Raw genomic sequence first — 14,603 nt, 5'->3', positions numbered from 1 at the left:
GGCAATATTTACTTTTAGATACTGAAGGAAGGTGGTAAGAAGTGGCGGACCAGGTGTTTCCGACCATGACGTTTATGCAAATTTTGTTTCCTTTTTAAGGAAGAGAAGACAAAATCACTAATAGGAATTCAGGATAGAGGCTTGGGAGAGTTTGTGTGCATGAACGCTCTGGAGGTTAAGCCTCACGAATGTCAAGTCAGATCTGCCTTTGGAAAGAATAAATATCTGAGTGTTTCCCAATGACCAACCCTTGTATTTCTTCTTGGGATAATGACCTGGTGGTCCCGAGTTTTACCTGTAACTTCCTTGTTCCTCCTTACATCAATATGAATGCCTCTTATATAAACAATACATTAGTCACTCTTTTAAGGAAAATAAGTATTCACTTCAGGTAGTGTTATCTTCAATACAGAGGATTTTTTTAATTGGAAATGAACCTGGAATCTCTTCGGATCTAATTAGCCTATTTGCATTCATTCTCCAGGAAAGAGAGACAAGTCTGCCTCCAACGTTTCATTATGCAGGGTGGGGGATGCACGGTGTCCTTTAGGCGCGTGTTTGCGAGACCTCGTACATAATGGACACTCAGAAAACGTCTGCTGATTCATTAAAAGGAAGACCGAGTGTGGTTTGGACTATGCAGAGAATGGAGTGTTACAGTTTGCAAGGGAAGGAAGCAGGTTAGCGACTGTTGGCGGTAGATGATTGCCGTTGAGATCACAAGAAAGAGGCACAGAGACACTGATGCAGACTTGACGAAGAGGGAAACGGTTCCTGCTGAGGACCACACATTTTATGAATGAAACGTTGTGACTGAGTCTAAAGGTCTAGAGAGGAGAGGAAGGGCGGGGTCACAGGGTTGGCTTGGATTCCACGGTTATGTCGGAGGAAGGAAAAGAAAGGGCCCAGGACAGCCTGCCACGGTCCGCCTCTGGCTGCAGAGTCTCTGGTGGTGAGGCCCACCGCTGCCCACCCTGAGCTTGTCACAAGGGCTTCTCCACGGCCCTCGGGTCCTCGGGTGAAGGTGCCGCTGACTCCACGCACTGCAGCCACAGAGGGGACGGGGGTGTGTGCAGAGGTGTCTTCCTGTGCAGGTGCAGATGCTGTGCGCAGCTTAATATTGAGGGATGCAGGCTCGCTCTGCTGGGCCCCACTACACGGGAGAAGCTTCCCCCAAGTGGACTCCCGGTGGGAATCTCCAGTGGGCTTAGGGTGCACGCCTGAGGGTGTGGCTTCACCACTACGTTGGAAGGCAGAAGGGGAGGTTGAACGTGGGCTGAGACAAGTTTGCCTTGGGTGTTATGGCCACTGGGGACCCGCTAAAGCTCTGAACTCACTCATCCCCCTTCCATTCCTTTGGATCATTTTGGGGACTCAGTACGTTGAGGTGGGTCCGTTGAAGGACACTGGGTGGCCTGTGTTCCTTCTGGGTCCATCTTGATTTTCCATCTCCTTTGTTGGGAATTTTCATGGACTCCAGACTGATGTGACCATGGGCTTCTCTGCTTCGGGTGCTGTCACATGCGTGGCACACATCTATCTCGCCAAACGTCATTTCTTCCGGGGCTTGTGTGCTTTGCTCCTGCCAATGATGGTACTGAGTTTCTTTGGCCCCTCCTGGGAGTGCTTTGGTCATAAGAAGTCAAGGCATACCGCGATGCCTGGGATTTACACGTAGGAATGGTGGTTATGACAATACAGTGCACCAAGCATCTCATGTTCCTGCTTACCTGCCTGCCTCTGCCTTCCTTTTGTCCCCCCTCCCTCCCTCCGACCCCTTGTGAAGGCAGCACGTTTGCAACACCTGAAACTTGCAAGGACGATGACCCGTTTTTACTTGAGCATGAACTGTGTGCAGTTCATACCGCTTTATAAGGGGAACTGGTCACCGGCTCCTCACACAGGCTCTGTGGACGCCACAGTGTCTGGGGACACTTGGTGCTACCGTGAGGCCAGACCAGGTTCTGGAAGGGCGTTGTTAAACCAGCCGGCTAAGGTCTCCTGGCTGTTATGCTTTGAGGCTGCGAGAGAGACAGGCTTTCAGGGGATGAACTCATAAGTGCGTGCGTAGCTGACGATGTCTGGTATGTGGGGGAGGGGGTGGGAAGTGTGTGGGGACTAGAGGGGGTGGGTCATCATGAAGGGGGACATGGGAAAGCATCGGGGTGACCAGGCAGAGCTCCTGTGGCAGGACAGAGCCTGAGCCTTCAGGGACCTGACGGCCTCTCTCGGGGCAGCCTGGAGGCAGCAGGGTAGTCAGCTGTGAGTGTTGAAAAGACCCCAGGGGCTCAGGTGTGGAGATAATTTGGGGGTGGGGATGGGGTGCCCTGCCTGCACTGCACAGATGTGACCCCGAGGAGGTGTGTGTTACAGACAGGTGACCCATGCAGGCTCTGGGAGCCCAGGTCCTTCCCAAGACCGCAGGCTTGGAGTTGTGGGGTCAGGGTCCCCAGTCGAAGCCCTTGGGGCCCCGTGGGATGGGGTGCAGCCAGTGGCCACTGCACGTGGCCTCCTGAGCAGCCTGGTTCTCTCGGCTTCTCTCCGGGAGCGTCTGTGAAGCTTTCTAGCTTTTTCTTCAGCCTGAGCCTTGGCAAGTGAGCAAAGCCCCCGTCCACATGGGGAATGAAACCCAAAGTGCATGGTGGTCCCCCCCACCCTGTCACTCCTCCCCACCTCCCAGGAAGCCCCTGCCCCTTTGGCTTCCTCCACTTTTCAAGCACCTGCCTCATGGCCTTTGCAACTGCTATTCCCTCCTCCTGGATCGCCTTTCCTCCAGAAATCCTTGTAGCTCACCGCCTGCTGCTTCCTTAAGATCTGCTGAGATGTGACCTCTGGGACTAGCCTCCTTGCCCGGCCCTTTTACGGAAGAGTGCCCAGGCCTCTGTGTCCTTTCCTCACGTCCTTGCCCAGCCCAGCTAGCGCCTGACTTTGCACCATAAACCCTGCCCTTGGCTGTTAGCCACTGCTCCCCAGATGAGGCAGGCCATCCTTGAGGTACTCAGTATGGTCCGCTAAGGCAGTGCATGAACATGGCCACGGGGAACACCGACCTTCGTGGCAAGAAGCAGAGAGCGGCCCTCGTGTCACTGGCATCTGGCCCAGCCACCACCTCACCTCCTGCAGGAGGTCCTTGCCGCCCATCCCTGTAGCTGCAGTGGCTCCGTGACAGGGGCTGTTGTTGGGGCTCTGGGGTGGGCACACACCTGCCACCGAGGGTCCTCGCGATTCAGGGGCCGGGGTTCAAAAGTGGACTAAAACCTCCTCCGTATCTTTCACAACCTCTGTAATGAGCCTGCTGATTTCAAGTCCCTTTCGTCCTTGGCGGTCAGCGTGTGGGCTGCAGGAGCGGAAGTTCTGAGAATGGCCCCGCGAATCCTCCTGTTCCCTGCAGTCTCGGTGTGAGGAGAACTGTGATTACCCTTATTTCTACCTGCGCCTGGACTCTGAAAACTCAGACTCTCGTCTCACTTGGGGTATCAATTCTTCAAGGACAGACATGGTTGTGGCGTATTTTGCCGTAACGGAAACATGAATTCCGTGCAGCATCTTTCAGCAGCAGCAGCTTCTGTCTTAAAATGTTCGTTCTCAAGTACCGTGTGTCATCGGGGATGTGTACGGAACCCTGCTCCAGAGGCTGTGTTTAGGGACGGCGCTTGGGTCGCGAGGAAGAAAGTAGTCAGCGTGGCCACGGTCACCCTGGCGTGGTCCGTGAACGCCCCACCTACCTTCCTGAGCCGTCTTGCAAGTGAACAGCCGCATGCATCTACCTGGGGAAGTTCAGGGGACAGAACCACCGTGGCAGGTGGTGAGGGGAAAGGCGTATTTGGTTTCTCCATTATGAGGCGTTCAATCATCTTAATTTCATAATGAAGATAGACGCAGCAAAGCAGGAAGGTTCCTAAAACTCGTCAGCTGGTTGATGGCATCGCTGTCTAAATGTGTCTCTGAAGAGAGAGACACGGGCTGAGAATAATTTCCTGTGCTTTATGACTGCCAGGGGATATTATGAGTCAGGTAAGAGGTGAGTGTAAATCATGTGTGCGCTGAGCATAGTGAAGTGGGTTGAAACAGCTGCCTGATGATAAACAGCATAGTTTTGCTTAACGCATTAAAGAACCCTTCACACAACTTTTGTTGGCGTGCAAACAAATAAGATTTTGTCCTGCTTCAAGGTCAGCAAAACCTCAGGCTTCCTGTCGGGAATGTAAATACATTTATTTTTAGGCGAAAGGTTAATCTTTCACCAAAGCCACTGCATTCCACAGGAAAACGCGCTGCCTTTAGGGACAGCGTGCACCGTTGGCCCCCCAAGGGCGGGCCCCTCTCAGCAGTAGACTCACAAGTCCGTATGGACCCATGAAACCCACTAAGCCACTTATGGAGTGAGTCCTTCAGGAGACAAATGCTGTCTTGGAGCCGCTTCATTGGCATGCATCCAGTAAGCACCTACTGCGTGCACAGTACCTGGTCATGTCTTACAGGTATGGCCCCGCCTCCAAGGAATTTATGTGTGTGGTAGGGGTGCCTGGGTCCTGGGTGTTCTGATGGCAAGTGAGTCCAGAGCAGGCCAGGCGCTCTGCCGAGCCAGCCCTTGGGTTCAGCTTGGCCGGCCGTCATCACCTCCTTCCTGTGATGGCACTGGGGTTCCAGAGAGCGGCTGCCATGGGAGGTGCTGGCCCAGAGCGGAGGAGGCCTGGGCTCACAGCGTTCAGTAGAAGCTACCATTAGACGGTCCGTTGTTTCTTAAGCAAATTGCCACCCTGATCTCTCTTCTCCTTTCCTTCCCTGACTCAGTTTATTACCACAATCAGGACATTTAGATTACCCAGTATTAGTGGCAATTTGTTCTTTGGGGTAGTATAATCAATCTCTGGTTTTAATGAAATGAATTTTCACGTTATTGTGTACCAAGTTACAGGACATCGTAAAAATAAAACAAGTTAGTATTTCTAAATTGATGCACAAAGTGAAGTGAATTTGCCACCCTGTTAGCATTAAATAGCTCATCTGTCCTTGTCTTGTACCGTCTGCAGCACCCAGGCAAGGAGACCTAATTCCGTGCTCCTGCTCCCGGGGGGTTAACTCAGTGATTGGGAATTCGGGCTTCTGTCCACTGGGGGATGGGGTGCTGCTCATTCATATGGATGCGCTGGGATCAAGTGAACGTTCTGAACAACCATCGTCAGGTGTCCCTGGTGGAGACACACGTGTCAAAGCTACACCTTCTGCTCTTTAGCTCCTTGGGAGGAGACCCAGAGGGTCCCCGTGGCTGTGAGAAGGAGCTGAATTCATCTGGGCTGGTGGCCCCTTCAGTGCCAGGATCCAAGAACCATGGACAGCTTTCATCATACGATCAGGGGGTGTGGGGCTCAGAGCACCACCGTGGATTTTCAAGTTCTGCACCCACAGCTGTGGGCTTGACTCCGAGATCCTGAGTCTGCCCAGCTTCCCCCAAGATAACAAGGCAGAATGTTGGGGGGAGATTGGAGATGTCGATGGGGTCTCTATAGGTCCACATTCACCATAGCACCCGAGTGTCGATACAAGGAGACAAAATGCCACCCAGCTCTGACTCAGCTCCTCAGGAAAAGCTGGCTTATCATGTGGACACACAGAGCCCGTCATCATCCTGCTAAGAGGATGTCCTCACTCCCGGGAGCTGAGTGTCCAGGCTCTCAGGGGCCAGGAAGGGCGACGGCAGCTGGAGCCTCGAGGCCGAGCCCTGCGTCCTTCCCCTCTGCCCGCCGCGGTCCCCGGACTTGCCTCCGTGAGCACCATGCACACGCACCAGGAGCCTGAAGTCACCGCTCTCATCGAACAGTCGTTTTTGCAGAAATAATTACCAGTTGGTAGATGTATCGCCTGAAGGATTTCCACCGGAGCTGAAATCATTTGCTAAATAGACATAATAAACTAACGATTGTTTGTTTGTTGGAATGTGTGGCTCAGCTCAGAGAAGGAGGCAGCTGGCATTTGTCAGGCGAGGTTTCCTCCTCCGAGGACGTGCCAGCCGCCCATTGTTTACTCCGCACCCTCTGTGTTCTGGACACCTAGGGGCCCTCGCCTCTGCGGGCGCTCTCACAGACACCCGACGTGTGCACTGCCTGCCTCCTGTTCCGAGAAGACGCAGAAGCTAACCGGTTAGCCTGTATCTACTCCGCAGCCCACCGGTGGCTCAAACCCCAACTTCGTGTTTGGTGACGCTGTGATGCGTCCCTCCGCAGGGTGGCCGGAGGCCCAGAGCAGGGGTGCGTCCCCTCCAGCACCGCCTGCCCCTGCTTCGGTCTGCAGGATGCAGCTGAGGCCCTGTGGGCCAAGAGCATGCCTGGAGGAGAGGTAAGACCCGGGGACCAGGACAGACTGCGCCGTCCGAACTGAGTGTGTACCTAGAACGTGTACCCGCACTGGTTCTAGACTCCTTGACCACGTCAGGCTCCCACGTCCCGGCTCCCACGGCCACCAGCCTTTCTCTTGTTTCCTTGTCCAGTCCTGAGAAAAGCAAAACGCAGTTGCTGGCTGACTTCCGGTTTGGGAGGAAGCTTCTGGAAGGGTGTCCGCAGCTAGTCTGCCTGTGAGCACAGCTGATGACGAGAGCCTGCCTGCCCTCCAGGGTCCTGAGGCTGGTGTTGGGTTAAGTAAGCCAGCGTGTCAGCCATGACCAAGGGCTCCCTGTGCGTGTGGCCCCCGGTGGGCTCCGGCCAGCAAAGGAGGAAGGCGTCCAGCCACAGCTGTCCACCACGTGTCTCGGACTGCCCATGGCCAGCCAGGCGGGGCCCCGGCGCCAGCTCCACAGGGGTATTCGGGTCAGACACACCCGCTCTGGGGTTCAGGTGCCCTTGTGAAGTTCCTTCAGCCTCGCCCACCCCGCTGTCTCTGGCCACAAAGACAGGAGAATTTCTCCTTCATGCGGTACTAAGAGGGACTACTGGGAATAAAACATGCAAACAGAGCTCGTTTGCAAGTTGGGAGTCAGAGAAGGAGGTAGACAGTGGGAACAGTGATAAAACAGCAGCCTGGGGCCGAGGGCCTGGCCCCCGGAGCTCCCCCAGCAGCGGGCCTGCACTCGCCTAAGCCCGTCCTCAAGCAGAGCTCACGGTTAATTACGGTTCTGCTTAAAACGTTGATTTTTTTTTTTTTTTTTTATAAGTAATCCTTATGGGATAGCATTCCTGGCTTATCTTTTAGCTGGCTTAGCAGTTTTCTTTTGGCTGGACTTCTTATCTCACTGTTTATTTACTCAACTAAGGGATTCTCTGCAGTCCTTTGGGGAAAGCAAGTTATGATAATTATTATCAGTCGGCACGATTTATCCAGTGCCTGCTCATCTTCCAAGACGTGGCTCAAGGGGCGTTCCTCGGGGGAGCAGCCGGCGTCCCGGGGCTCTCACTGGCTCCGCGCCCCTGCCGGCCGGTGTCCACGGGCAGGAGGCACCTGCGGGCGCTTATCTGTTTGCATCCGGTCGTCTTCCCAGCCGCAAGCTGGGCGCAGTCTGGCAGGTAGAGATGCTTGGTAGATGCCCGGCCGAGGGGTGCGGGAAACGAAACCGAGAGGAAAAACACAAAGCGGCCAACTGCCTTCCGAAGCTGGGCTCGCGGGATTTTGTTACCACGTGCTCACCTGTAACCGTTCTCCAGCACCCGCCCGCCTGGGCTCCTGCACTCACGTCTCCACACACGCGCAGGCGCACACACGCCCCTCCACACAGGCGCATGCGCGGCCCGCTCGCGCGGGCTCCTCCACACACGTGCAGGCGCACACAGGCTCCTTCACACACGCGCATGCGCGGCCCGCCCGCGCGGGCTCCTCCACGCACGCGCATGCGTGCCCGGGCTCACGCGCGCTCCCAGCGTGCTGGAGGCGGGCTGCGCGTTCTGCTCCCACACCGGCCGCCTGGTTCGTGTGTCACACGGTGAGTTCGCACGTTACTCCGCCGCCTGGAGCCTGGCCAAACCCTTGCAGCGGGAAGACCAGGCCTCCTTTCCATCCCACGCACCAATTATGACCATCATTTTGCCGATGTTGGTTATTAACGTCCTGACTTCACTGATATTAATCAGTCGATTTTGTGACCTGGAGAGGGTTGCGTTTTCATATGTAACCAAGTGAATTCAAAGCAGGTTAAAAAATATCTTTCCAAGCTGTTTTTGTGTTTTGAAGAGGCAGCTCAGGTTAACTTACCAGTGTTCCTTTGTGATTGGCTCATTTTTTTCAGTTTTATTGAGAAGTAATTGACATACTGTATAGGCTTAAGGCGTACAGCACGTTGGCGTGATTTACATCTGTTGTGAAATGGTCACCACGATAGCCTCCGCTAACACCCACCTGCTCATACAGAGACAACACAAAGAAAAGAAAGAAAGAAAACGTTTTTTTCCGTGTGATGAGAACTCAGGATTTACTCTTTTAACCACATTCCTATAAATCGTACATCGTTGTCAGCCACAGTCGCCACGCTGTCCGTGAGGTCCCCAGCACTTGTTTATAGTATAACTGGAAGTTTTACATTTTGACACCTCCCTCCACTTCCCCCTCCCCCACCCCCTGCCTCTTTAGCCACAGGACTGATCTCTTTCTATGAGTTTGGTTTTTTGCTTTTATTTTTGTAGTTTTTAAGATTCCACATATAGGTGAAATCATGTGGCACGTGTCTTTCTCTGAACGATCTCAGAATAATGCCTTTAGAGTCTATCCATGTTGTCACAAATGATAACATTTCCTCATTTTTTATGACTAACAGTCTATTATATACAATTTTTTTCATCCATTCATCCATCGACGGACACTTGGGTGGCCTCCGTGTCTTGGCTGTTGTGAGTCGGGGTATGAGTGCACATAGATCCGTGAGTTAGCGTTTTCGCTACCTTTGGGGATAATTCCCCGAAGTGGGGTTGCTGGATCTCAGGGTAGTTCTATGTTTAAGTTTTTGGTGGGCCTTCCACACTGTTTTCCGCGTGGCCGCACCAGCTTACATGCCCACCAGCAGCGCGGGAGGGCTCCCTTTTGTCCACATCCTCGCCGGCACCTGCCATCTTATCTGGGGTTGATGGCCCTTCTAACAGGCGCGGGCGATGCCTCATTGTGGTTCAGGTTTGCATTTCCCTGGTGATGAGTGGTGTGGGGCACCTCACTACATACCTGTTGGCCTTTCATGTATCTTCTTTGGAGAAATTTCCATCGGGATCCTTTGCCATTTTTAAATTGCATCATTTGGGGGGCGCCTGGGTGGCTCAGTCGTTTGAGGGTCCGACTTCGGCTCAGGTCATGATCTCGCGGTCCGTGAGTTCGAGCCCCGCGTCGGGCTCTGTGCTGACAGCTCAGAGCCTGGAGCCTGTTTCAGATTCTGTGTCTCCCTCTCTCTGACCCTCCCCTGTTCATGCTCTCTCTCTGTCTCAAAAATAAATAAACGTTAAAAAAAAAAAATTGCATCATTTGGGATTTTTATTCGTTTGCCGTTGAGTGGTAGGAGCTATATTTCTTTTAATATATATTTTGGATATAAGCCCTTTATCAGATACACGGTTTGCAAATGACTGTTTTTCCCATTCTGCAGGTTGTCTTTTCACCTCGTTGATGATTTATCTTGCCGTTTGACATGGTCCCGCTTGCTGGTTTTGTTCACATTGATTGACCTTTACGTACGATTTCCAAAACATATCTGCTTTCTTCTAGGTTCATGGTTTCAGGCCTTATGTTTCTGTCTTTAATCCACTTGGAGTTAATTTCTGTGAGTGGTGTAAGATATGGGTCCAGTTCCGGGGTGCCTGGGTGGCTCAGTTGGTTAAGTTCAGGTCATGATCTCGTGGTTTGTGGGTTCAAGCCCCACGTCGGGCTCTGTGCTGACAGCTCGGAGCCTGGAGCTGCTTCAGATTCTGTGTCTCCCTCTCTCTCTCTGCCCCTCCCCCCATTGAACTCTGTCTCTCTGTCTCTCTCTCTCTTTCTGTCTCAAAAATAAATAGACATTAAAAACAATTTAGAGGTGCCTGGGTGGCTCAGTCAGTTGAGCGTCTGATGTTGGCTCAGGTCATGATCTCGTGGTTTGTGGGTTCAAGCCCCGCGTGGGGCTCTGTGCTGACAGCTCAGAGCCTGGAACCTGCTTCGGATTCTGTGTCTCCCTCTCTCTGTCCCTTCCCTGCTCGCTGTGTCTTTCTCTCTCAAAAATAAATAAACATCAAAAAAATTTTTTAAAGATAGGGGTCCAGGTTCATTTCTCCAGTTATTCCAGCACCGCTTACTAAAGAGACCGTCTTTTCTCCATTGAGTGTTCTTGGCTCCCTTGTGAAATGTTAGTCGACCATTTATGTTTGGGTTTGTTTCTGGGCTCTTGGTTCTGTTCCATTGTCCGACTTGTCTGCTTTTATGCTGGTACCATACTGTTTTTGTGAGTAGAGCTTCATAGTATAGCTTCAAATCAGGAAGCGACGTATTATTCCTGACAACAAAATCACACGATAGTATAAACGTCCCCACACTTTCATCTACAAAACGCTCTTGCGTTTAGCCTCTGCTTCTCTGAGAACATCAGCAGTTGCTTTGCCATTTATTGCTAAGAGGTCATCGTCATTGTAAAGAACAGGTTGAGTTTATTAGACAGATTCGCCAGGCAACACGTCCCCGAGGCCATGGAACTTGGTGCTGAGTCACACCAGCAGGTCTGTCTCTGAGCAGCGCAGATAGGTGGTTAAACACCTCTGGTGAGAGCATCTCAACAGTATAGATCCTGAGGGAGAGAAGCCACACTTAATAAGAAACATTTGCAGAGGCCTCTGCAGTGTGTCGACTTCCACAAAAGTCGACTACCTCATTAAAGTGATACATGCACCCAAAAATACACTGTATTGACCCTGAACATCTATCCTAGAACAATATATGCAGAAATGAACTTTTTTGGCAAACCGTCGTTTATGTCATGTTTATTTACAGGAGGCAATGTCTGTTAGGACGGGGGATAGTAGTGAATACGGCAAATTGGAGTGTCAGGTCTAGCACCTGGAAGACAAGACCCCGATTACTAATTGGACGTGGGTGAGCCATTTGATGTTAGGGGAAGTGTTTATTTTGTAAAGCTCGCGACAAAGCTGTGCTTGCGCTGTGACGGTGGCCGGACCACGTGGCCAGGAAGCTGCTGATTTCCTGCAAAACAGAAGACCAGCGGTGCTCAGCTGGGGAGGCCACGGGGACATTTTGATACGCTTATTCACTCCATCTTATAAAGTTTCTATAATGGGCTTTTATTATCAAGTAAGATCATATATTCAGGACAGTGGTTTTTGGGTTTTTTTTCTGTAACTCCATACATGGCAGTGAGGACATACCACGACACCCTTGTCAGAACGGCCAAGATCCAGAAGAACACGGACAGCAGAGGCCCGCGAGCATGAGCAGCGATAGGAGCTCTCGTTCGCTGCTGCTGGAGATGCAAAATGGTGCAGCCACTTTGAGAGACCGTCTGGCGGTTTCTTACAGAGCTACATGTTGTCGTACCGCACGGTCCAGCGGGCGCACTCCTTGGTATTTGCCCAAATAGAGAACTCGCGTTCTCACACATGTTTGTAGCTGTTTTATTCATAATTGTGAACACTTGGAAGCCACCAAGATGTCCTTCAGCAGGTGATGGGTAAGTAACCTGTGGTCCTTCCAAACAGTGGCATGTGGCCCAGTGATAAGAGGAAAGGAGCTATCTTGGCCATGAAAAGACAGACGTCAAAGACACGTCGATACGTGGACAAAGCCAGTCTAAAAAGGCCACATAGCGTGTGGTTCCAAATATAAGACATTCTGGAAAAGGCAAAAGGACACAGACAGATGATCTGTGGTCTTGAGGGGTGGGGTGGGAGGAGGGATGAACAGGCAGAGCACCGGATTTTAGGGCAGTGAGGCCCTTCTGTGCGACAGGGTGGAGGGGAGCATGCGGCGTTATGACTCGCACGTGTGCAGCACAAACAGTGCACCCTGCTCTAAACCCGGGGCTTTCCTTCATACCAGCGTATCAGTGTTTTCTCCTCAGTGACAGCGGGTGCAGCAGCTAGCAGAAGACGGGGTGATAGGGAAGCCGGGTGCAGTGGGACATGTGTGAACTCCCCGTACCTGCTGCTCAAGTTTTCCATAAACTGGAAACTACTCTATAGAAACTAAATTTGTAAAACTTGTATATGCCCGTCAAAGGGAATGTGAAAAATACGGAAAGACGGAAACGAAGACAGACTCAGGAGGGTCTGGCAGAGGGCAGCCAGAACCCAGCTTGCCCTCTTCTGTCTGTTGCCAACGAAGCAGCCGGGACGATGCATTAAAATGGAAGTCAGAGCATGCCCCCCACTGCGCATCATATCCTCCCGTCATTGACGCGCCGACCCCCACACCCCACCCCCACTCACATTTTCTCATCTCTGCCCCTCCGCCGCACCTGCCTGATCACCTTGCGGCTTCTGGAACACAATGGCTAGGCGCCTGCCTCAGGGCCTTCGCACATCCTCTCCTCTCCCTGGCCTGTTTGTCCCCTCTTTGCCTCCTGCAGGCTGTCACCTGTGGGTTCCCGTCCCAGGGCAGACCTTCCTGACAACGCCGTGTGAAGATGAAACCCACCTACCAATTCCCAATCCTTTCTCCCTGCTTTACTTTTCGGCAGTGTGCCCATCAACCTGTAGCACAAAGCAAATGAACAAGGAAAGCGTATTCCGTGTATCGTCCCTACCTGGGAGGTGTGGTCCCTGAGGGCAGGTCTTCTATCTGTTTGGTTCACTGCTCCGTCCCTAAGAGCTAGGATATGCCTGGCATCCAGTCAACCAAATAAAGATTTGTTGACTGAATGGTGTAGAAATAGAAATGATTTTGTAATTTGCTTTATTTACGGAGCATGTTGTGGGTCTTCCCCTGTGGCACTGAGTGTTCCTCTTCGTGTGATTCTCACACAGTGAGAATGTCTCACTGAGTGGACCGTTCAGTGTCTCACTGAGTGGATGCACCGTTGTTTATACAACCACCTGCCCCTTGCTGGTATTTCTAATTTCTCACTACAAACCTTTATCTGAAGACGTTGGACATGTGGGCGGGTTATAGGAAGGGAAACATTAGATCAAAAGTTGTGATCTATATTAACATTTTAAAAACATGTTTCCAAACTGCTTTCCAGAACTGGAACCATCAATGTAAGCTGGTAGCTGCAGAATATTTCTTAGAAACCACAATTCTTTTAGGGACCAAAAGACTTTACAGGAACAAAACAGATGAGCATAGGGGAAGGGAAGTAAAAATAACATAAAAACAGGGAGGGGGACAAAACAAAGAGACTCTGAAATACAGAGAACAAACAGGGTTGCTGGAGGGGTGGTAGGTGGGGGGATGGGCTACGTGGGGGAAGGGGCATCAGGGAGGACACTTGTTGTGAGGAGCACTGGGTGTTGTGTGCAGGGGAGGAATCACTGGACTCTCCTCCTGAAATCATTATTGCACCAGACGCTAACTAACTTGGATGTAAATGTAAAAATAAAAATAAATAAATGATAAATAAAACTTTACAGGAAAGGCACAGACAGAAGCAAACTGTCACAGTTTTCCAGTTACGTCAGGACAGACAACAAACGGCCTGAATTCCAGGTTTGGGGCCCGTCCCCTCACGAGGAGCCATCCAAGCTGACGGGGGTATCGAGTTTCTCCGCCGCAGAGGCTGGGCAGGTGGCAGCCTCGGGGAGCAGCTGAGCCTCCCCACGCCGACCCACAGCTGCGTCCCGCTCCGGGCCCGCCGCCCGCCTTTCCGTGCCCCTCCCGGGCCCTCTCGCGGCTCCGAGTCACTGTGACCTTGTCGCCAGCAGCCCCGGTTGTGTGTGCCACGCGCGTGCACCGCGGCAAAGCCACTTCTGTCCAGGGCACGCACGTCCCCTGGTGACTGGGCTTTGTGCCTCTGAACGTCGCACGGCAGCGTGCGTGTGCTCTGTGCCCAGTCGACATTGTGACAGGTCGGGAACCATCCCGTGTGTTTCTGGGGTTTCGGCTTCCGAGAACGGGGTGCGGGCTGCTCGTGTTCTCCGGGCGCTCGAGTGTGGCCCGATGAGGCGGTGCCTCTCTCTGGCGGCCACCGGGCACCCCCGGGCTGACCTCCCTGTCCCTCTTCTGCAGGTGGCGGTCCCGACAGCCTCAAGCCCGTCGGCAGCAGCCCCGCCATTGCCATCGCCGCCGCCGCCGCCGCCGTGCTGTCTGTGGAGCCCGAGGGACTTGGGGGCCCGTCCCCCCCCAGCACGCAGCCCTGCCACTTCCTGACGTTGGCCCCCATCAAGATACCCTTGCGGACCGCCCCCTTCTCCGGTAAGCACAGAGCACGGGCGCTCGGCGCCTGGAGCCGGTCCAGAGCTCACGGTGTGGGGAGCGGGCGGGAGCCGCCTGCCTCCGGCCGCAGAGCCCTGGACTCCCGTGCCCGCGGCCCCCCAGGCAGGGACAGTCGGTAGCGGTCGTACGGGTGCTGCTCGTCGTCAGATTGCACAGATGGACCCTGGTTCTTTCGAAGAAGCTCTTGCTAGGCCAAGCGGGGCTTTTTCTGCCGTAAAGCCTAGCTCGAAGTCTCCGTCTGGACAGACGAGGCTTCCCTTTACCAAGGGTCTCTGGGGACTACCGTA

The 14,603-nt window shown here is 53.0% G+C and overlaps 1 protein-coding gene across 1 annotated transcript in view; it reads left to right on the top strand.

Moving 5' to 3' along the window:
• The window catches only part of TCERG1L (transcription elongation regulator 1 like), a 197,133-nt gene that overhangs the window by 27,126 nt on the left and 155,404 nt on the right, over positions 1-14,603 (top strand). The window contains exon 4 of the mRNA XM_058698155.1: positions 14,110-14,295. Coding sequence (XP_058554138.1) covers positions 14,110-14,295 — 186 coding nt within the window. The remainder of the gene's footprint in view (positions 1-14,109; positions 14,296-14,603) is intronic.

This window comes from Neofelis nebulosa, chromosome 13, assembly GCF_028018385.1.
Source record: "Neofelis nebulosa isolate mNeoNeb1 chromosome 13, mNeoNeb1.pri, whole genome shotgun sequence".
NCBI lineage: Eukaryota > Metazoa > Chordata > Mammalia > Carnivora > Felidae > Neofelis > Neofelis nebulosa.
The sequence above is the reverse complement of the archived record's forward strand: the minus strand, read 5'-3'. Positions and strand labels throughout refer to the sequence as shown.